This window comes from Delphinapterus leucas, chromosome 14, assembly GCF_059928025.1.
Source record: "Delphinapterus leucas isolate spDelLeu-1000000601 "Yukka" chromosome 14, BTC_Dleu_Yukka2, whole genome shotgun sequence".
In the NCBI taxonomy this organism is placed as follows: Eukaryota; Metazoa; Chordata; class Mammalia; order Artiodactyla; family Monodontidae; genus Delphinapterus; species Delphinapterus leucas.
Genome location: NC_143142.1, coordinates 39,660,596 through 39,684,504, shown reverse-complemented (window position 1 = coordinate 39,684,504; position 23,909 = coordinate 39,660,596). Strand labels below are relative to the sequence as shown.

Here is a 23,909-nt window from a genome sequence, read left to right as displayed (position 1 = left end):
AACAATGCCACTCTTCCCACTAGATTAAAAAAAAATCTACAGTTCCTCTGTTTTAGACAACTTTATACATAAGTAGTATCTTTTTTCAGACAGAAAATTTATTTCCTATGCGTATATGGAGGAATAATACCTCTCAGATTTTAATGCATACAAATGTCCACAGAATCTTGTTGAGATGTAGATTCTGCAGTTGTAACAAGGCCCCAGGGGATGCCAACTCTGCTGGCCCTCAGACCACCCTTTGAGTAGCAAGATGGTAGTGGGAGATGGTACACGGGTAAGTGTCATCCTTGCCAGGTGTGTCTTCAGGGTTCAGCTAGCTCAGTGTTCAAAGACTTTCTGGAATATCTCTTTAGAAGTCTGCATGGCCCTTTGTGCAATGGGGGCTGTCAGAGCGAGCACTCCCTGCCTTGACAGTGAGAGGACCATGCCCTTGAATTATTATTTTCTTCTTTTATAGATTTTTGCCTTGTTCTGCCTTGCACTTGCACTCCTGGCAGACGCTTTCAAGTTGGTGCTGACAATATGTGACTCCAAATATATAGCCTTGATGTTTCCTCCCTCGTCCGGTCCTCAACACTCTACCTGGCCCTGCTGGGACCTGGCCAGCAATGTCCTTAACCAAACGCTCCCGACAGCTCCTAGGAGATGAACTCAGGCTGTCCCTGGGGCAGGGAAGCCCCGGGACGCTCCGCCCCACATAGAGAAAACAATTAACAGGTAACAAAACTACCTGGCTCACATTGCTTTGTTTCAGCCTACCCCTCCTCTGCACAGGCAGATTGCAACGGAGGCAAGAAGGCCGGCCGTTCTGCACTGAACCGGAAACGTCTAAGAAAGAGTTCAGCGGTAGGGCGATAAACAGACCTATGTGCTGCTGCGGGAACGGAGGGGCCCGTGGTACGCAGTGGTTTGTGCGGAGTACGGGGAGGCCCAGAATGGGTGTGCTGGGTGGGCCACCAAAAGAATAGAGGAAGTTTGGGTCAGGAGAAAAAAACCAAGGAAAACAAACAGCTTTGCCTTTGGTGTGGATGTCCTGCTTTAATGCAGGTTTGATTGGGGGGAAAGAAGGGAAAGGAGTGACCTCTACTGTCACTGGCCTGAGGCCTCCAGGCCTTTGGGGGATGGGGACTGATCCTGCCCGGGCAGGGCGCACAGCGGGCCCACTGCTTGGGGACAGGGCAGCTGCCACCAGGCCGGCTGCTCCTTGCTTTCCATCTCTAACCTGACCTCACAGTCAGGGCACCAGAGGAGAGACACCCCCGGTCCACCAGGCCAGTCTGGGGAAACCAAGTCAGGTGGGGTGGCTCCTGCCATCCCGAGGAGCGTGGGCTTCCCCAGACCTTTGGCCTTGAGAACTGCAGAGGCTTCAGGCAGCCCAAGAGGGAGCAGGGCTTGCAAGGGGTCCAAACCTGCCGCTGTGGTGGACGGTGGAAGGGCAGAGCCTCGGGGTCTTCTAGAAGAGTCTGCTGAGCGGCCGCCTTCTCTCCTCACAGGCACAGGCTGCCTCCACGACTCCTTGCCAAAGCCCGAGGCTGGGAAGTGACTGGCAGTCACCACGTCCCAGGAGGCGCCGGCAGTGACCTTGGTGCCCTGGCCTCCGCCTCATTCCCCTTTTCCTTCAGAAAGCTCGTGTGATGGACAAGGAAAAGGAGAGCTCTGGACAAAATCTTTCATTCTCAGCCTCCTTCCCAACTGAATTAAAACCCATAAACTCCCCACGTAACAAACCCACAGGTCAAAATAGATGTTTAAATTGTCTTAACAAAATGGACCCACAACTTCTTAAGTCCACCTCATAAATGCCCCAAACCAAACTGCCCCAAACCCAAGAACCTGAGCCTGTTTTTAAGACACAGGCAGGACGCAGGGTATTGCCCTCCGCACATCTGGGCCGGTGGCCCCTGTCACCTATTGGATATCCCCTGAGCTTGGCGGGAGACTCAAGGCAGATGGGTGGCGGGGAGCTACAATTTCTAGATGCCAGTGGCCTCGCATCTCTGAGAGGCTTTCCACCCACCAGGCCCTCACCGGGGAGCTGAGTGGGCTGGGAACCAGGGGGCTCATCAGGGAGAAGCAGGTGACAGACACCAGCAGAGGAAGGTCAAGGGCGGGTTATATTCAGGTGATGGAGACATTCTGAACACTTCCTGTTTCTTTCCCAATTTGCCTCATAAACAGTAGGTGTCCCAGAAATAGTAATTAATCTATCAAGCCCAAGAGATCGCGTTCATCATACCCCTCAACAAAATCATCTCACAACTGAATCCAGCTAAGGAGATTTGTTAGCAAAATATTTATGACTAAACTCTGTTCCTCTGGGTCCTGTTTGCTCTCCCCCTGGCCACTCCTTGAATTCCTCCAACCTGTGACTGTCAGATTCTTTCAAGCTCTGCTGACTGAAGCCCGGTACCCCGTCGCCCCTTCTCTGGGGTGATTGCAAAGCTCCGAATCTGTGTGTGAGATCGAGGCGGGGATGGTGGCAGATGAACTATAATGCAGGGCGAGGGTGACTGGTGAGACTTCACACGTCTACACGTACACATACGTGGGTATAGAAACAATAAAATATTTTAATTCTCTCTTTACAGGGCCACAGGCTTCCTTCCGTCCGGTGAACCACAGTGGGCACCTCTCTCCTGCAGCTACGAGGGGACAGAGTGATGAGGTGCCTCCATACAGGTTGTCCCAGTGAATCGGTACAAGTAGCAACGAAAACTCTGCACTAACAGCCCTGGGGACATGGTGATGCTAAGAGCTGTTGCCTCTTCGATTGACTCAGCCTCAGCTCGATGCAGTTTGTCCCAACTGTCAAAAGCCTCAAAACACCAATCATGCGTCTTACCCCTAATGTGGATTTTATAAAACACTTTATATAGATAGGTAGATAGACAGGTAGCACAATAAATGTGCCTGTGATGCACTCTAACATAGAGCACAAGAATACACACCACGGATCCCAACCCCACCATCTCCACAGTGGGGAAAGTGTGCAGGTTCGTGTACACGCAGGACGTGATGGCGGAACGGTATAGAACATCACATGCCACACCTTTCCACGCAGCCCATCCGAGTGAGAGCTTGTCTTCTTTGTCCCATTGGTGGTAGGAGCAGTAACAGAAACAATGTCATTTTCTAAGGGCAGAAGATGTCCACCTGGTACGGACAGAGTGACTGTTATCCAGAGATTATGTAGAAATAATTGCCGAGGGTCAGCCTGGCTCCTGACCCCAGGCTGAGGTCTGTTCTGCAGAGGGTGGGGCTGGCTTTGCGGGTGGAGGCCTGATGTGACATCTCTCAAACACACTCTCACACTCAGCCACACGCTCCAGAGGAAAGTGCACTTCCAACAGCGGATACAAAAATAGGTTGGCACGCTCTTTTGACACACTGAGGGTATCTTTTAGAAGCTTTCTCCCAACTTCTGCAAATTCTCTTCCCCAATCTGCTCTAGAACTTTGCACTCCGAGTTGGAACAGGGCTGGAGAGAAGGCCCTGGACCACGCCTGCCAGGTCTGCGTGTGGTCGCGAGGAAGTCTGGGTGAGGCCAGCTAGGAAATCTGGTGAGTGGAGAGCTGGGAGAGCCATCTTCTTCTCGGGTCTCCCCTTCCTGGCTGAGCAGTAAACGGTTCACAACCCATCTCAGCTGGCCAGATGGAAGACTCCCTGAAAAGTTTCTGGTACTGCTTCTACACAAAAACATGTCGAGTGGAGAAAAGTTTGCTGTGTTGAGTTCTATTTTTGCATTTCCAGTAGTACGCGCTGCCCCAGTGAGCTCAGGGGAAGTGGTCCCGGCCCTCCTAGGAGGCCTGTGCTAGGAGCTCTGGACCAGGCGTCTGTAGTGGGGCATGACTTCGTGCTCCGGCAGATGAAGGGCAAATTCCAAGGCCACCAACACCGGGAACTCAAAGGCAATCAGTTCTCGTCTATTCAGCCGGAACTTCTCCTCCAGCTTCTGCAACAGAAATAAAGGAAACCAAAAGCCTTTTAGCTTTGAAATAAAAATCCTAGGTTTTCTCCACGTGTAACCTCTGTATCCATCAGCCAGAGAGTGTTTACAGAGAAACCCGTTATGGGCAAGACTGTGGAGGAAGAAACGGAGGCATCAGCTGTGTTTCCTGCTCTCAGTCCTGATGGAAAAGGACTCCTACCTCCCTGAGGACCCACAGTCTGCCGGGAGCCTGAGATACAACCCGTGACTTCATTACATCTCTTGATAATCTTACACGATCAGTGTTACATTTATCTCCATTTTACGGATGGGTAAACGGGGTCAAGAGGTTAAGGGCAGCAAACTGAAATGCTGAGATTCAGACTCAGCTGAGACCCAAACTGTACCTGTTACAACTAGGTTATTCAAGCTTAGAGGTAAGACTAAAACCATAGCAAATCATCTATAACAACAATATCCACGTGGGAGGTTTAGGATTGGGGGAGCTGGTAATGTGTAGTTTGGTCCTTGCATTTTATGCTCGAGGACCAAGTGCTGGCGAGGCTGCCTCACTTTCAGAGCATTACATGGCTTGTGTGGATCTGACTGGGCTGAGCCCACACCCAGGGGCTCCCCTCCTGCACTGCCTCTTGGTCCAGCTGCTGCCGGAGTAGGAATGGAGAACAATCAGGGTGAGGGTGGGTAGGGAAGGCCTCATTTTTGCTAAAGTACATTCTGCTTTGGCTTAAACTTAGCTTTTGGCTTAATTAAAAAAAAAAAAAATCTCAACACCAGAGTAGTCGGCGACTACTTTCAGATTATAACTGGGTCGGAATCTTGCGTTCAGTTAATCGCTACTGCAAATGGCCTGTCAGATGTTACCCTTATATTCTGCATTGGTACCATCAGCACTGCTGGATGATATATTTCTCAACTATGAAATGTGTGTAACAGCACACTTGTAAAGATTCATTAGTTCAGCTATTATCTACGTAAACCTATTGATTCTCAGCTCAGATTTGGTATCCAAACCATGGTCCTAAAAGTGTTTATTACACAAATTAGATGATTCTGTACCATTTCTTCCATGGATGGATGAATGGATAAACAAAATGTGGTGTATACATGCAGTGGAACATTATTCAGCCTTAAAAAGGTAGGAAATTCTGATGAATCTCCTGATCTGTTGGCTTTATTGTATCTCAAATTTTCTATGAATACACTGATTTTTTTTTTTGTCTGCGCCACGCAACTTGTGGGATCTTAGTTCCCCGACCAGGGATTGAGCCCAGGCCCTTGGCAGTGAAAGCGCGGAGTCCTAACCACTGGGCTGCCAGGGAATTCCCAGAATACACTGAATTTTAAAAACAGGCATTCTTGTATCTGTCCAAGAAGATCAGTGTTTCCTTGCTTTAAAGGGGCTCTACTTTAATTTTTATTTTTAAAAATTATTTATTTATTTATTTATTTGGCTACACTGGGTCTTTAGTTGCGGCATGTGTGATCTGGTTCCCTGACCAGGGATTGAACTTGGGGCCCCTGCATTGGGAGCATAGAGTCTTAACCACTGGACAACCAGGGAACCCTAAGGGGCTCTATTTTAAAAGGAAGGAGATACCACTCAGTCAAGCCCACGCCCTTCCCCAAAAAAGTAAGCAGCCGAGGCCACAGGAAGCCAAGGTGTGTCTGATGGATGTTCTGCAGGTCACACCACCCGCAAGACCCCTGGCTATTACAGTGGCTTCTGTGGCTTGGAGAATAAGCTCATCCTCATGGGGCCTGAAAGTGTATTTTATGGCCAGACCCAATACTGGGGATCTTCAGTCTCATCAAAGTGGCCTATCCCTCTGTTCTAAGACAGCCCGAGATGTGGGGTCTGACATCTGCTGTAGAAGGGCCAACCTCATTGCCCTGGTCCCTTAGCTGGTACTAAGGCTCAGAAGTCTCCCGGGCTGGGTCACCAACCAGGCTCTGCTGAGACCAACGCTGGCCTGGAGTGCGTGCCCCGCCCCCCCCAAACCAGCCAATCAGAATTCAGCCCACTTACGTCAATTAAATGCTTGACTTCATGTTTTTTGAGGTCGCTTCCAATTTTGGCTGCTAAGAGCACGCACGCCCCGGCACAAAGCTTCCGGTTGTGTTTGTTTAGCTTTCCCTTGAGGGCGAGCTTCTCAAAGTAGACAAATGCCATGGCCACCGTGGGCTCCTCAAGGCCACAGTCCTCCTGGGCAAGCTTCCGCATCTCTCGCTTCAGGCTAGAAAAAGACGGGAGGGAGAGAAGAGTCTTATCAGAACTTGGAGTTTCGGGTGACCCCAAAGAAAAAGACTACCCTGTCTTGAAAGCATTTTCTCTTTCATTTCCAGAAGGGCGACGTGGAATGGGATTAAATCCCTATGAGTGAGAAAGTTACGTCATATGTGGCCAACAGACTTAAGTCGCTGGGACTTCGAACCCTTCTCTGTTGGTCAAGCTGCACAGACCACGTCCAGATGGGACCACGTTGAGCCCAAGTGGATAGCTGAGGGTCCGGAAGCTAGGAGTAGAGCCGCCCACAGTGACAGAGGGAAACTAAGGTCATTCCAGAGAGACAGTTACTCAGATAAATTAGGTGCTTGGCATCAGCTCTGCCGAAGATCGCTTATGGCCACTAACTATGGCCGAAGAGGCGTTAGACTAAGAGTGCAGCAACCAGCCTACTTAGGAAAGCTGCCCAACCAACAGACAAAATATGAATACTTAATTTTTCTCACCTCTTTGGCTAGGAACGTGCGAGAATCAAATCAGGATTGGGCATAATCCTAAATTACATTTATGTATGAATTACATTCATACATAAATGTATGAATGCTGGCACGTGTTCCAACACTATGTGTATAGCCTAGCCTCCATTACTACACACACACACACACACACACACACACACACACGCGCGCCCTGAAATCTTGCTGTCCTGGCACACAGACACAACACAAGTCAGCTTCTCTCCAGCCCAGCAGGGCCAGTCCTCTCGATTACTGGGCCGGAAGATGTGGGTCACCGCAAGGTCGACCCAATTAGCTGCAGGGGAAATTTGGGCCTGAGTTTGCTTTGGCCGTTTTGCTGACTGCTTACATGGAGGGCTTGGCTGTCACCTCGGGGCAGACGGGTGTGGGTAAAGAGTTATCTCAAACCCTCTGCTACCAATTCTGTTCTGTTTTGCCTGTATTTGAGAACACAGGGAACTGAATGTTTCCTATTCTCAGTTTTCCATAACATAAATCTTACGGAACCGTAAGCCACAGATAGTATGAAATGATTCTTTCATAAGGAACCGCACTCCAGATCCTTGTCAGCTTGTGTCAAGGGCTCCGTCTCTGTCCTGCCTGCCTTGACTCACTCACATCTAGGCACGGGTCAGCAAGCACCGGACGAGCCTCTTTTAGCTGAATGTGACCATGTTTCACTTCCCCAGAACAACAGAAGACCCACCGTACAAAGCACGAGCTCAGTGCGTGCTGGGAGAGGGGCCTGGGGGAAAGTTCAGGTGGGCGTTCATCCCCACGTACCTCCTTATTTTGCTGAGTGTTAACTTAATGTGAGGAAACTTCTCCTTGAAGGTCTCATTCATGTCCTTCTTGAGATCCGAGGGCTTCACGTAGTCGATCACCGTGGTCTGAAACAGATGGGGCGACACGGCTCACTCCTTAAAATGCTGGTCATGGGTATGATCATGTGCAAGTTAGAGCCAACTTCTAACACCCTGCACCACCAGCAACAGGGAACTCAGATGAGGGCCACCTCAAGGGCTCTGCTGGAGGCAGGAGCCTGACAGGCAGGGCCTCTGCAGGTGGATGGAAGCCAAACCCCGTCCATCAGCAGGGCAACACTTAGAAATCGTCAGGAGTCTGTGCCTCTTGGTGCCCGTGTTTCAGCCTGTTGTTCACAGGGTGTGATATCTGGACCCTCACAGATCTGGGTATAATCCTCACGACCATCATAAGTCATCTGGCTGTGAGAGGTGTATTTATTTAATGACCCCAAACTTCAGATTCCACATCTGTAAAATGCAAACAGCAACGGCGCCTACCTCATACGGCTATTTGGAGAACTACGTCACAAGTGCTCTGTGCGGTGCTTGGTATACAGCAAGTGCTCAATAAATGTTGGCTACTGGTTTTTTATTTTTTTAATTGTGGGAAAATACCCATGACATAAAATTGACCATTTTTACCTTTTTAAAAAAATAATTAATTAATTAATTTATTTTTGGCTGTGTTGGGTCTTTGTTGCTGCATGCAGGCTTTCTCTAGTTGTGGCGAACCGGGACTACTCTTCGTTGCGTTGCGTGGGCTTCTCATCGCTGGCTTCTCTTGTTGCAGAGCGCAGGCTGTAGGCGTGTGGGCTTCAGCAGTCGTGGCTCGCGGGCTCTAGAGCACAGGCTCAGGAGTTGTGGCGCACGGGCTTAGTTGCTCCGCGGCATGTGGGATCTTCCTGGACCAGGGCTCTACCCCGTGTCCCCTGCTTTGGCAGGCAGATTCTTAACCACTGCGCCACCAGGGAAGTCCATTTTTACTGTTTTTAAGTGTGCAGTTCAGTGGCATTAAGTACATTCACCATATCATACAACCATTACCACCATCCACCTCTAGAACTGTTGTCATCTTGCAAATCTGAAACTCTGTCCCGATTAAACGCTAACTCCCCATTCTCTCCCCCCAGCTCCTCCTGGAAACCACCATTCTACTTTCTGTCTCTCTGAATTTGACTACTCCTCATAGAAGTGGAATCACACAGTATTTGTCCTTCTGTGTCTGGCTTCTTTCACCGCGCATAATGTCCTCAAGGTTTATCCATGTTGTAGCACGTTTTAGAATTCCCTCCCTTTCTAAGGCTGGATAATATTCCATTGTAGGTATATAATGTTGGCTATTATCAACAGTCCCATGAACCCTGAGTTCCTCCTCCTCCCCTTGCTCTTCCCAATTCCATCCATCCTGAAAGACCGGCTCCTTCGAGCTCTGTCTGCATACCCTGATCTCCCTTGCTTCTCTGTGCCTTACACTATTAACTCTGAATTAAACTCAGTCTGGTGGGGAGGGATAAATTGGGAGACTGGGATTGACATATACACACTACTATATATATAAAATAGACCTGCTGTACAGCACAGGGAACTCTACTCAATACTCTGTAATGGCCTATATGGGAAAATAAAAAAAAGAGTGGATATATGTATATACATAACTGATTCTCTTTGCTGTACACCTGACACTAATACAACGTTGTAAATCAACTATACTCCAAATTACAAAAAAAAAAAAACACAACTCACTCTGGCTGGATGTCACCAGAGTAATCTTACCCCACCTCCTCAGGAACATACTTTCCAAGGGCTGCAACAACGTGGGATGCCTCTCCTGGCTGGTTACGGGCAGTAACCTTTGTCAGGCAAAGCCAGAGAAAGAAGAAACCACACACTGTGATGAGAAGGCCGGTTCCCGTGGACAGCTACTGCCAGCCTCTTCTCGGGCGAGTGCCTGGCCTTTTCCAGAACACACGTCCAAGGTCTCCTTAGCAGCTCTAACAGAAGTTAGTGGCTTTCTGTGAACACCCCCATTCAGAAGATGTTTGCTTGGACATGGCTTCAGAACAGGCACGTGGAATGTCTCTGGTGTCACTTTTATAACCAAGAGCAGGCAAAGAGCCTGCACGTCCAAATTCACACGGATCTCGGTGGCACCTTCTTTGCTTCTCTGGCCAAGAAAGGCAAACCACAGTCCTATTAACGCACACGATTCCACCAAGCTTGTTCAGAGCTTTTCCCCTTCTGGGTGGAGGTGGACTTGGTGGGTGCAATGCCATGACTTCCGCCTCGGAGCTGTGGTCTTTCCAGCCCAATCAGGAAGGCTGTCCCTCAGCTGACCCAGGACACACCCATCTGGTAGCTGCCATGTGTCCCGGCAACGTGCCGGTGAAGAGCCGGGAAGTAGCAACCAGCCGTGGAGCACACGTGGACACGTGCTCGCACACACGCATGGGCGGTGCTGCTCTGCTGGGCAATGGGAGCGGGGTGCACACATTTTATGGAAGCCACTTACTACCAAGGTCCAGGAGAGTGGACGCCTTCCCTGTGGCAGCCCTCCAAGACGCGCCTGTCATCTCAAACAAACGTCTCCTCTGGGCTGAACAGGATGTAAGAGTTTTCATTTAGGAAACAGGCAGCAGAACGGGGTACCCCATCGAACACACTTACCTCAAGCTGGGCCCATCAGCCAATCAGCCAAGTTTTCTGTCTCCTAAATAACCAGTACCCCCTCCCCCTTTCTCCCACCCCTCCCCACATCCTGACCTCCCAGAGAGAGCCCCTTCTGCTCTTCCTCTGCAGACGACCGTCACTAGGCTTGCAATGATGTGAGCAGGTTCAAGCGAAGAGTTGCCAGCTTTTGCTGGGGGCCAAAGCTGGGTGAGCCCCCAGCAAGGATATTCCAGGGGCTGGAGGAGGTGGGGTTGTGCGGGAGGTGTCTGGATCCCTCCCTGTGGCAACCACAGCGGCCCTGCTGGTTTCTGTCTTAGATGTAGATACACGCAACGCTTCTCTTGAAAGAAGGCTCCCACTGTCAGAAGAGTGCCTTCCAGCCACCTCACCGTACAGAGGAGGAAACAGAGGGTCAGAGAGGTGAAGGGGCTTGCCCCCACTGAGGTAGGGCACACTGCTTTCCTGCTCTTAATCAGACTGAAAGAGCACGAGTTAGTAGCAGCAGGGAGTAGCTCCAAGAGACTGGCAGGTGGAAAGGGTTGGGGACAGTGGTTGGCAGTTCCATCTCCAGCGAGTCAGGCCTAACTTGCAAAAAGTGGCTTAACCTCCCTGAGCTGAGCCTCACCTTCCTCTTCTCTGCACAAGGTAAGAATACCTGATGGGCTGCTTCAGAGGTTTATCTCAAAGATCAAACAGAGAACACGATGTACCTAAAGGACACTGAAGAATTTTATCAAGAGGACAACAGGGAGACAGCAGCAAACAAATTCCGCTTCAGTCCCACTGAGCCAGTGTCTGAGGGGGGCGCCCTGCTCTCTGCACCGTGATCTTGCCCAGGTGATTTTTATGAGAATCAGATCCTCCTTGCCTAGGCTGCAATGCCACTTCTGTAGGATCATCTTCCCTAAACCCCAGTGATTCAGCTTCACTATACACTATGGCTTGGATATCCAACCCCCTTCTGGGATGCCTTGCTGTACTCCCCGACTCCTTTGCAGCTAGGATTCCAAATACGATTCCAGTTCTTCCTATCCCATGCGCTCGTGTCAGAAAGCAGAGCTGAAGCAGAGGCTGGGCTTCTGTTGTTTCTGCTACCAAGAAGAGTCGCCACAGGAGCCCTAGAGTCCCAGTTTCCATTTTGTGGGTGTAGACCACAGTAGGGCAGCATGGGTCTGGATCCAGCAGCAGTGGCAGCTTCCTGACCATGGAGGTGGCAATACTGTCACATCCAGAGCTGACAGCCAGTGCAGATTCCCCTAGTGACCTGGTTCTGCAGTATGGTTTTGGGATCATTCCGGAAACCCCAACTTAGGCTGTTTCGTCAGCCTCCCCAGTGACTCTATAAGCTGTTTGGTACCCTGGAAGAAAATGCCTTTCTTCTTAAACTAGCTCGAGTGGATGCTGTGTTTCATAACTGAACCATAACTGACGCATACGCTGTTTTCACTGACGGCATTTACTGCTACTGTAACAGGACCTTACTGGGGGGATGTGGGATAGGGCAGAACTCTGCTTCCCCTAAAGGCACCGATGTCATCAGTTCACCGCAGCACTGGGGTCCTCCCACGCCACTTCCTGACCAGTCCTAGCTTTAGAAGGGCCCCGTGAGCACCAACAACCTAGCTCAGCTTGCAGCCCTGGAGGTGGGGCAAGGGGGGCTCCGGCCACCCCCAAGTCCAGACCTTGCAGGAGAGACTCTTATTTTTATGAGTAGCCTCATCCTAGCTGTTGGGATACGGAGCTGGGACCTACTTTTCCTGGCAGCAGGAGGAGTGGATAGCTATATTTGTTTCCATGCTGGACCCTGGAGAGGGGTGTAGAAGGAGGGCCAGTGAGCTGATGCTATGAGACCCTTGGCTCAGCACCTGGCCCCCAGCGAGGGCTGCACGTGGCCAAGCCCTCAAGTTCATGTTCTAAGTGGCAGAATTCCTCTGAACCCCAGCTCTGCCACCTGGAGGTACAGAGGTGGCACCCTGTGAAGCCTTCTGTGCGGGGTTTCCAGCCACAGGGCCATGTCCTGGTGACTGCTCCCCGCACGGGGCAGAAGACTGGCTGGCAGTCTGATCCTCCATTTACTGATCTATTTGGCCATCACCTGGCTACTCTCTTTCCTCAACTAGATATAGTACATTTTGGGGGTGAGAGGGTCTCTGCAAACTTCCATCTTTCTGTCAAGGCCCCCCATTTCCTGACCTCCAAGTAGCCAGCAGCCCTGTCCTCCAGGGTGGTGTGGCAGAGGGAGGGTGGCTCCACTGGGGAAGGTACAGGACGGACACAAGCCAGCTGGGCCCGCATTCCTAGGGGTTTGCAGCGTCAGGAAATCCAAGGGCATCCGGGGAAAGAGGCTGTGCGTGCTGACTGCTGAAGGCTTGCTATGCCTGGACCTGAGGCAGGTGCCCAATAATAGTCATTCTAGTTCACTTGCTTACATATATTTTGGGGTGTGAGGTAGGTTGGCTTCTGGGGCAAAGAAATGCTGCAAAGATTCAAGACGGCAGGAGGATGGTGGTAAATCTCGGATGTCAGTCTGAGTGCCTCAGAACACAAAAGTGGTTGTATCAGTGTCCAGTGGCTGCTGTAACAAAGTACCATAGACTTCACGTCTTAAACAACAGAAATTTATTGTCTCACAGTTCTGTATGCTGGAAATCCAAGATCAAGGTATCAGCAGGGCCACGGTCTCTCTGAAACTCTCCCTTGCTTCTTCCCAGCCTCTGGTAGTCCCAGGTGGTCCTTGGCTTGCATATGCATCATTCCAATCCCTGCCTCCACACGGTGTTCTCTCCGTGTCTGCGTTCACATGGCCATCTTCTCTCTGTGTCTCTGTCTTCTTAGAAGGACACCAGTCCTATTGGGCTAGGGCCCACCTTGCTCCAGTACGACCTCATCTTAACTAATTTACCTCTGCAAACACCCCGTTGCCAAATAAGGTCACATCCTCAGATACTGGAGTTAGGACTTGAGCCAATCTTCTTGGGGGACGCAACTCCACCCACAGCAGTGGTGTCGCTTGTGATGGAGCTGCTGTGCAGCCTCGCTGTACTCTGATCTCAGCCCTCCATCCCAGGCTGGATGCAGCGTCGCCCCTGCCTGTGAGGCCCCGCTCTGCCCCAGGCAGCAGGTTCTGGTCTTGACCTTGGTCTGAGGGAGCACGTCTCTTCTGCCCCCACCTCCTCCACCTCCAGATGGCTCTGGCTCACTCTTGCTCTCATCTCTGCTTCTCTGAGCTGCAGCTCAGTGGGGAGGATCCAGACTCTGGAGCCAGATGCCTGGGTTTAAACCCCAGCTCGACCACTCAGCATCTGGGCACTAGTGCAGGCGGCCTAAACTCTCTGTGCCTCCATTTCTTCATCCGGCTTCTCCGTCACGTGCTTTATGATGATGGCTGCAGGGCACCAGACGTATGGGCTGCTTGTGCTCAGCTGCTCGGGGCACGTGATCAGGGTGGCTGAATGGGTGGCCCCCAAATCGACAATCTGCCCCCAGGCCCTTGCTCAGACAGGGCCTTGCACGCACGCTGCACCTGGAGCCTGCTGCTTCAGATCGGCCAGGCGCCAAGTATGGGAAGAATAGCCCTGAGGCCAGGGCGACCCTTCAGGTAGATTCCAGAGGGATGACAGTCCTCACTGTCGTCAGCTCTGGTTCCCTCTAGGAAACACTTTCTGGAACATAGCAGCCACGACTCCTCTGCATGGTCCTATCTGTCTTGAGGGAGCCTTACGACATCCTTTAGAGGCTGGACCTCCCTCCCTCCCCAACCCCGAGAGACAGTCGTCCTCTTTCCAGTGACGGAGGGTGAGCCGAGGCGGCAGTACTGGGAGGCTGAGCTGCAGGCGCGGGTTACAGTGGGCCCCCAGCCACCCATTCGTTCTGGCTTGAGAGAGAATGAATGAAACGGGAGGCCCATGCCTTGTTCCAGGTCCCCTATCAATCTAACTGCACGCTTTACAAAGACTCACAACGGCTGGGTTTTGCCAGTGCGCGTGCGTCCCTATGAAGCAAAGTGCTAATAAATGGGCTGTGGTCCCCTACTGGTCTGGTACAGACCAGGTGACCACTGTGCCCAGTGCCACTAAATTCCAGGCCACGGGATTTGCCAAGTGCAGGGGTCCTTGCGGCCCCAGCAGTGGCCAACAGCTGGGCCCAGCTGCGTGAGGGATGGGCAGCTCCATCCCTGGCGCCTGTGATTCGCAGGGTGGAGTGGAGCGAGAGATCACTTAAATGCACTTTCTCGCAGCTGCCTGGCTACGGGGAAGCTGTGCGTGCACAGCTGCAGAAAGAAGAAGGAAGGTCAGCTGGGAGCAGGAGACCATTCGAACGAAACGCAGAAGGTCCAGGAGATGCAATTCAGAAAGGAGCCCTGCCCGGCCTGCCCCGCCAGAGAGGCAGGCAGAGTTAGGAAAGGCCCAGCATGGGGGCTGATGCCACACATCCCTTCTGAGATAACAGGAAACGATGGTAAGACCACAACCTAGTTCTCCAGCTGGAAGAGTCTACTGCGCCGCCGAGACACCCTTTGCTTTTTACCAAAACAGATAAAGGCTTGGACTCATCATGAGAGAAGGGAGGGAGCCTCCACAGAGCTGACCTTGGGCCCCATTCTGGCCCAGGGCACCACCAGGATGCCCTAAAGGGAAGGCCTCCCAGGGTGGGGTTGGGGTGCAACAGGAGAGGGTGGGAGGCAGCAGGTGTGCGCTGGGGGTGCGTGCACCCTAGTAACAGTGCTGAAGGAGAACGAGGGGCTCAGAGCTGACAGGTTGATGGTCTGATTCCCACAGAAACAACATAAAAGGTGCTTCCACTTGGGGCCTGGTAAGGCTCTCCTTCCTTTCGTCCCCACCTCCAGGGCTCACATCTCCCTAGGGACTCTTAGAGCAGCTCTGAACTGATGTGAGCTTGCTGTCGACTCTGCTGACGCTCCCCTCTGGGTCAGAGGGGCCCCTGGGGGGCAGGAGCATTCCAGAGGAGCCAGGTTCCAGCGGCAGGGCTACCTGAAACCCAGGAGGCAGCAGGGAGCTCAGGGCAGGTGTGCGGCCTCTCTAAGCCTCGCTTACCTGGCCTGTGAAACGGAGGATACAGGGCAGTGATGTCTGCAGCTCTTTCCGGTGCCAACAGCCAGCCTCCACTGCACTTGCCTGACATCGACGGGGCTCCGAGCCCAGCTGGGCACCGGAAAGCACACTTGACCTGCTCGCTAAGGAAAGCAGAGCCGCGGCCCTTGATGAAATCTATCTCACCACACACAGCTGGGCGTTTCGGCTGTTCTATGTTTATCCCTTTTTCCTGAGAGGACTGTAAATCACAAGGAAACTACGGGATGAGCGCACAGGCCACTCGGCCTGGGGCTGCATTTGTTGCTATTTCTACCCATCGGATTCCAAACACAGGATCCTGGGTCTAACCTGTGCCCCTTCCCTTAGGCGAGCAGCTCTTCAGGTCCTCTCACTGAAATGAGATGGCTTGCAAATCGAGGAGAGGCACACAGGGAAAGCTGCGTTTGTGTCAGGATTACACCATGTGGACTGGCCAGGTGTGCAAAGCACGTTCACGGTTTCAGACACGTGTCGAGTGTTTCCCTGGTGCTACAGAAACTTCTGGAGTAGTGTTTCCACCCACCTGAGATAACAGTGGGTGGACGTGGCCCTGAGGTCACACACACCCAGATAGTATTTAGATGCACTTTTAAATGCATGCTTCTTAAAGGGTGGGCTCAGAGCACGAGCTGATGAACTGCGTGTGCAGTGTCATGTTAAAAACCACAAAGTGATAATCAAAAATTTGAGACAAATACAGAGAAAGGGAGCAGATGCTACCTCTTGGTTGAAATGGAAAGCAAAGTTTTGTTTCATATTATTTTTACAAGAAAAAAAAGATTAAAAGACCCCCACAATACTGATGCATGCTACCACGTGGATAAACCTTGAAACCATTACGCTAAATGAAAGAGGCCAGACGCAAAAGACCATATAGTGTATGATTCCATCTTCATGAAATGTCCACAATAGGCAAGTCTATAGAGACAGAAAGTACACTGGTGGTTGCCTAGGGCTTACAGGATGGGCGGGTGCTTAAGGGTATGGGGGCCTCTTTTTGAGGATGACGAAAATGTCCTGAAATTGACTGTGGTAATGGTTGCACAATTTTGTGAATATACTAAAAACCACTGAATTGTACACTTTAAAAGAGGTGAATTGTATGATATGTGAATTTCATCTAATAAAACCGATACCAAAAAAAAGCCCAAATCCCAAAACCCAAACAGAAAACAAAACCCACCACGATGCAATAAGGCATTTTATTTTTACACTTACATCAAAAGCTGGCAGGTCTCAAAGCCCCACTGCTCAGCGTTTGTGCAGGCGCCTGGCAGGGAAGTTCCAGGGCCCCTTTGAATCTCCAGAGAGGCCCAGCAATGGTGTTTCTGTAATGCTGAACTACTTTTCTTAAAGAGGGTCTCCCGAACTGAATAAGCTTCAGGCATCTGGAAACCTGGGGGCCTGGAAAGAGCCTTGCGAGGGAGGGGCCCCTGGGCTCAAGCTGCTTTAGCGTCTCAATAAATCCACCTGCAGACAGGTAAGTAAGTGCCCACGTCAACCAGACAGCTTTCAGTGGAAAAGAATGGAGGGAAAGCAGAATCCAATCTCACGGAAGCCTGGATTAATCTTCCTTTATTGTCTTCTATTCCCTCCTGCTCAGCATCTCATACTGTGCTGAAAAATTAAGTTCTAAGATATATTCCCACAACCCTGGGGAGATGCTGAAACGGAAGGAGGGGATTTTCTATGAGTCCTTAGATTGTAATATTAAGTAAATAAAAGAATAGGCACTGTATCACGGAGATCAATCCAAGAGACATCCTCTCGAGATTGAGATACCTATAGATATCACAAAGGTCGTGAGTCGGCTTTCTTTCTGTTGTCAATACAGTTCGAGAGGGCTTTCTTCCTGAGAAAGGAAAAGGATCCAGAAATCCCTTCACAGAACGTTAATTTTGTTGGCATTATCTCAGTCAGTTCTCTTATTTTCTCCTCTTAATTGCTCTCCACACCCATAGGGGGGGAAAAACCACTACCGACTTCGGCTGCCAGGTTCTAATGATAAATAACCGCTCTCTAGTGAAACTTTAATTATAGGCCAGGAGGCACAGGGCAGGAAGCACCGGTTCTAGTGGGAGGCCTCTGGCCCCCCTCACTGCATTGAGAAACCATATGAAACTCAGGCCCTACAAGAACCTGCATGTAGCCAGGAGGCTCGATGTACTTTCATGTTTCATGGTCACCTTCTAGAAACCGTAAGGCCAAAACCACGGGGGCAGCTGCAATTTGATTTCCACATCTGCACCAGGATTTCTTTTTTTTTTCATTCAAACCTCTCCTTTGCCCTTTCACAATGGCTAATACTGGGAGTGACTTGCTTGGATCAAAGTTAAAAAATACAACTGTAACTACAAATGCAAGGTCAGTTTCAAAGGGTTCCACTTAAACTCTGTAAATAACAGCCTTCTTTCTGAGCCTCAGGGGAATGTTCAGCTCTGGAACCCTCCCACTATAAGGCACATCCCAGCAGTGGCAATGACTGGCCTTTTTATCTTCTACTGAGAACAAACATGAACGAAAATATACCTTCAACTACATCCTGGCTGGTAAACATCACCTCCACTGACTCAGAAAGCCCGCTCCTAGGTATTTATCCAAGAGAAATGAAAATGTATATCCACAAAAAGACTTGTATGTGAATGTTCATAGCAGCAATATTCATAATATCCCTAAGTTGGAAACAACGCAAATGTCCATCAATAGGAGAACGGGTAAATAAATGATGGTATATCCATACAATGGAATCCCACTCAGCAATTAAAAAAAACCCAAAAAACTACTGACACATGCAACATGAGTGAATCTTACAGATATTAAGTTGTGTGAATGAAGATGGATTAAAAAAAACACAGTACACAATTCCGTTCATATGAAGTTCCAGTAGAGGCAAAACCAATCTTTGGTGACAAAAGTCAGAACAGTAGTTGCCTTTGCTGGGAGGGGGTATGAAGCAGAACACGATTGAAAGGAGGGAGCTTTCTAAGGGGATAGAAGTGTCCTACATTTTGGTCCAAGTGGAGGATACAAAATTCATGGAACTATACACTTAAAATTGGTACGTTTGATTAGCTATGTTATACCTTAATATGAAAAGAGAAAAAAATGGCAGGACTTGCCTGGTGGTCCAGTGGTTAAGACTTCGCCTTCCAATGCAGGGGGTGTGGGTTCGATCCCTGGTTGGGAAGCTAAGATCTCACATGCCTCCCGGCCATAAAACCAAAATATAAAGCAGAAGCAATATTGTAACAAATTCAATAAAGACTTAAAAAAAAAATTGGTCCACATCAAAAAAATCTTAAAAAAAAAAAAGGCTGCTGCAGGATTTGATGGGGTAGAAGGGCTATAGCTCATCACTGTAAAGCTTGCTTGATTCTGTAGAGGCCACACCAACACCTCAGACCCTGAAATTCCACAGGTATAGGATACCCCAAAACCCAGGACAACAGCCCCTCATTCTCAGATCTGGTCCTCTGCTTGGCTGGCCAAACTTAAACTGCCCTGGGGGCCTCGCGGGGACAGGCATATGGCAGCAGGACCCCAGAGGCCTTGGAGGTTGATATTTAGGGAGGTGTGTGGCGCTGCTCAGTCAGTCAGCCTGTGAGGGACTTGCTGGTTCCCTTCCCCAACTTCCACAGCAGGGAGCCGGGGAGGGGGAGGAAGGAGCGGGGCTGCACAGGCTTCTCACAGGGCTGAGTCCGCCTGCAGGGGGAGCCCTGCCAACCATGAGGGTTCACCCCACAGCAGGAACACTCCAAGCTGTGTCACTGTGTCAGCTCTTCCTACCCACCTACAGGCCAAGATGTGCCCCAGACCCTCAAAGAGGGCCTTTAACAACCTGGATTAGATAACCCTGTAGCTCCCTCTGTCCACCTGAGTAGCCGGCGCCTACTGACAAGTGCAGCTCCCTGAGCACGGGGTCAAGTTAGCACAGAGAATTTGTCAGGATCGTCATTCTATTGACTTCTGTGTGTGTGTGTGTGTGTGTGCGTGCGCGTGCGCGCGTGTGTGTGTATAAAGGGCAGTGACTGTTACTGTTAAAAATATCCATTTTACACAAGATCAACCTCTTGCACACTTCAGGCTCTTGCACATGGGGCCATTCCCCCAAGGCCTGGCAGGCCTCTCTCCCCTCAGCGTTCACTTTTGCATGTCCTCAGGGGAGCCTTCCTTGAGGCCCACCTCCAACCCCTAACCCTCCCTGTCATTCTTCACCACTTTTCTAAGATGATTCCTTCCTTACCCTCCTCACTACAGTGACTTGTGTCCTGTTTGCTGTCTGACTTCTCCACTCACTCTAAGGTCGAGGAGAATAGGGTCGGTGGCTGGTTTGTCCTCCACTGTATAAGGAAGCACCTCGCCTGGCACATAGTAGGGCCTCAGTCAATACTGGTTAGATGGACAAATTCTATACCTAGTACCCAACACACAAAATAAAGCAAGCAAACCAAAGCCAAACCCCCTACTCTTGCTCTTGCAAGTTCAGTGCCAAAATGCATGTGAAACAGCCCCGGAAGCCACGTCTGCTTCTAGAGAGGAAGTCTCCTGGAAGCCAGTCTGAGGCAGTTTGTAACCATGACATGCATGTCAGTGCTGAAAAGTGGACAGCCCACGTTTTATCAAAGTACCAATATCTGTGGCCAGAGCAGAAGGAGATGTAGGTCTTATGAAGCTGACCAGGCAAATGCAGTTCATGAGCAATTTCATTCTCTAAAAAATGGACGGTTACAAGAAGCACAGGCTACAGATTCAATGTAGTGAACTGAAAAACGACCCACTTGGGACCATAAAACGAGGAGGGTAGGACACACACACTGACCTGGCAGGTCATCTAGCGCACTGTCTGGTGGAGCGGGGGAATGATCCGTCTGCACAGGTGTGCACATGTAGACTACAGCCCAGAACCTCGAAGCTCACAATTAAATCATTTAAAGAAAAAAAAAAAAAATCAGAGCCACACCAGCCAGACACCAGGCCTATAAAAGGAGAGGTCAGTGTTATCACCAGACGTAACATGACTACAGAAGAGCTCCCCTCCAAACCCCAACGCCAATCAAAAACAGTGCACCTTCTTATTCTCTTAGTTACCTAGAAATCTGTTAAACTGTTGGCCCAGAGAATCATCTCCATGTTTTACCCTGAGGGGGGTTCTGCCACTGGCTGCTGAGGGACGTGGATTCAGAGGCACAGTAGGAAGAGTGTTAAGCCCAGGGTTCTAGCCTCAGCCCCTCACTTCCTGTCTGTCAACTCTGACAGCCTCACTCAGACTCCCCGAGCCACAGTTTCCTGCCCAAGTTACTTAATAAAGTGAACTTTAGTAAATAAAGCAGTGAACAACATGAAGAACCCTTACTGTTACACAAGTCACGAACTTTCAGCTGCTCCCTCCATGACATCAGGGTAAGGATTCTGGTCATTTATCGGACACTTATTATGGGCCAGCTGATACGGATAAGCCCTCGTTTTTAGAAAGAAGTAAATAATCTAACAGGTCACAGGTAGAAAAAAAATAACTCTATAAGGCTCTGGTTTTGCTTTCTGTGTTAGGAGTTGGAGAATAAGGACAGGAGAGAGAGGAGACAGGGCAATTTTAAACAAAATGCCTTTGGCAATTCATTCTGATTCAATGTGGCATTTTATTTTATGTTTTAAAATATTTATTTACTTATTTATTATTATTTTTAAATGATATTTAATTTATTTATTTATTTATTTTTGGCTGCATTGGGTCTCCGTTGCTGCGTGCGGGCTTTCTCTAGTTGCGGCGAGCGGGGTCTACTCTTCGTTGCGGTGCGCGGGCTTCTCATTGCAGTGGCTTCTCTTGTTGCGGAGCATGGACTCTAGGCACATGGGCTTCAGTAGTTGTGGCTCGCGGGCTCTAGAACGCAGGCTCAGTAGTTGTGGTGCACGGGCTTAGTTGCCCCGCCGCATGTGGGATCTTCCCGGACCAGGGCTCGAACCCATGTCCCATGCATTGCCAGGCGGACTCTTAACCACTGTGCCACCAGGGAAGCCCCTAAAATATTTATTTATTTATTTTAATTTTGGCCGCGTCGGGTCTTAGTTGTGGCACGCAGGATCTTTCATTCCGGCGCGCAGGCTTCTCTCTAATTGTGGTGCACGGGCTCCAGAGCGCATGGGCTCTGTAGTTGCGGTACACGGGCTCATTAGTTGCTGGAGCGCAGGCTCAGGTGCCCCGCGGCATGTGGGATCTTCGTTCCCAGACCAGGGATCGAACCCGCGTCCCCTGCATTGGAAGGCGGATTCTGAACCACTGGACCACCAGGGAAGTCCCTCAGTGTGGCATTTTAGAATGATCTCTGAGCTATCTGCCCAATTACAAGAGGATATACATTGAAAGTGAGCAGTGAGGGCCTGAGTTCTGCCTGATGTTTCTCTGATGTCAGCTACTTGCCAGATGCTCCGTGAGAAGAGAAGCTGGGGAGTTGGGGCGGGTGGGGGGCGTCTCACCGCTGAGAGTGCTAATCTTAGAGTTAGTGCATGGGGTGGGGTCCCACTCTGGTCTTTGCAGGAGCCTAGAACAGAAAAAGGACCCCCTGCTCACTCCTGGAGCCTGGGCTTCTGACATCAGCCGGCAGGGGAGGAGCAAGGGAACCAGAGTAGGACGTTTTCAGCCGCGCTCGCCCCTCCGGGCCTGGCAGGCGGGCGGTGGGGACATCCTGGGTCAGTGCCCTCTACCTGATGGTGTGCGTGGCAGGCCTGGCGCGGTGGGTTTCTCTAAAAGCCCGGCTCCCTCAACCCCATAGCAGCCCAGGCTCTGCCCACATCCAAGTCAGGACAAGTCTGCCCAGTGAAAGTACACAGGACCCTGTCAGACCCCACTGGTGTCTGGAGAAACAGCGGCCAGAGCGGTGGGAAACGGTGGTCTGCCAAAAGCAGAAACCAAATTACACAAAGGGAAAAAGAGGAAGAGCCCGTGAAATAAAAACAGCAAGGAAAGGTTTTGCATTTAACACCCACACTGTCCTACTTTCACTTTCCCAGGAGATGATTCTGTCATCCAGAACCCAGGGCCAAATGTTTGCTCAGAGTGTGTGCAGAGGCCTACGGTCACCGAGGAACTCCAAACAGCTGAACTTGAACTCAGCGCTGCTGGCGATGGGCATGATTGGTGATGCCCTACCTAGTGGGGTCCATGGACACATATACCCTCAGAGGTGAAGCTGCAGCCTGAGCTGGCAGCTTTCACAGCTGCCGGCAATCCAGCCTTCTCAAGCCCTCTGAAGTGCTGTACCTGGGCCAGGCGGCCGGAAGAACCCTGGATGTGATGCTGGTCCTTCCGTGAGTGACCCACACGCGGCGGGGGGTGGGGGAGGTCCTCGAGAAGAACCAGGCAGAGCAGCGTCTGAACAAGCCCCCAACCCCAGGAAGAGCCACTGGCCATTAGGATGAGCACGGCACCTCCAAGTTCTCCGAGGAGGCTGAGGGGGTCAGCTCCCCTGCCACCCCGCCACCGCCACTCACCATGTACGAAGGAAAGATCAGAACTCGTTTGTGCTTGCCGCAAGGCCACTGGGGGTCGTCCAGGAGATTCGGGTCATAGTCCATAAACTCTCCCAGGTCGCTACCTGAGGATCACACGCAAAATGATGACTAGGGCCCGGGACGTCCTGAAGCAGAAGTAGCCGGGTGAACGCGTGGTACAAAGTTACACTGAAGAAAGGGTGGCTTCAGGTCACTGAGCTCAGAGTCACATTGCTCGCTCTGACCGTCAGTAGGCGTCCCTGCACGCCAGTGAAGTGTACGCCCCGGCAGCGGGTTCACCAAACGCTTCACACTCTCTGCCATTTTTTCCATTAAAAACAATTATGTATTAATCTCCCTGACCCGGGAGAGCACAGAGCCTCACGAGCATGAAAGATGCCGTGAACACTCACAGATTATAAAACGCGGCACGGAAAAGGCTCATTTTCTAAACCTGCGTTACTGCACGTGAGAAGCACGTTTGGTGTGAATGGTTCCAGACAGGCTATGTGGTCTGAATGAACGCAAACCAGAGCAGCCACCAGTGCAAACAGCCGTCAGTGACCAGGGGTGGCACGTCAGTACAGTGCTTCTGAACTCAGCACCTGGACAGGCCTAAGGAGCTCCGTGTTCACCTGGAATTTCTCTGACAGTGGAAATAATCCCGCCTCATAAAGCATTTTTCTGCCTGTGCGGATTCTCACAAAGGCTTGTACAGGCCAAGCTGGAAGCATCCAAGTCTTCCGCCAGCAGCCGAGTAAGCTCACCCGCTGTGAGAATCACAGAGGAAGTTCTCACGCCTGATGGTACGTTTATGGCCCAGTTACTTGAAGAAAGGCGAAACCTGAGGACTAGGAGAATGTAGGCAAGAACCAGGTACTTGGAGAGATGAGCAGCAGAGTGGTGGAGAGAAGCCGGGGAGTCTAGCCATCTCTGCAAGGCGGCCTGGGCATGTCTCCTCGTGGGAGCTCAGGGGCTGGCGACTGAGGCCTCTCGTTAAAGAGCTCGCCCCTCGGCAGGGTTGTGAGCCTGCCTGGCCCGAAATCGGCTTGCCCAAAAGTCCTGTCACCTGCAGGATGAGCTCACGCTCCAGGGCACCTGTCTTCCAATGTGCACAGGGAGACCCAAGCCACACTGTCCACCAAGGCACCTCCTGCTGCAAGC

At 50.9% G+C, this 23,909-nt stretch overlaps 1 protein-coding gene across 1 annotated transcript in view; it reads right to left on the bottom strand.

Annotated features, from left to right (window-relative positions):
- Positions 1-744: 744 nt before the first annotated feature.
- The window catches only part of CABLES1 (Cdk5 and Abl enzyme substrate 1), a 107,897-nt gene continuing 84,732 nt past the window's right edge, over positions 745-23,909 (bottom strand). The window contains exons 7-10 of the mRNA XM_022586817.3: positions 22,746-22,849; positions 7,478-7,584; positions 5,979-6,186; positions 745-3,955 (exon numbers count right to left, since the gene is read on the bottom strand). Coding sequence (XP_022442525.2) covers positions 3,815-3,955; positions 5,979-6,186; positions 7,478-7,584; positions 22,746-22,849 — 560 coding nt within the window. The 3' untranslated portion in view covers positions 745-3,814. The remainder of the gene's footprint in view (positions 3,956-5,978; positions 6,187-7,477; positions 7,585-22,745; positions 22,850-23,909) is intronic.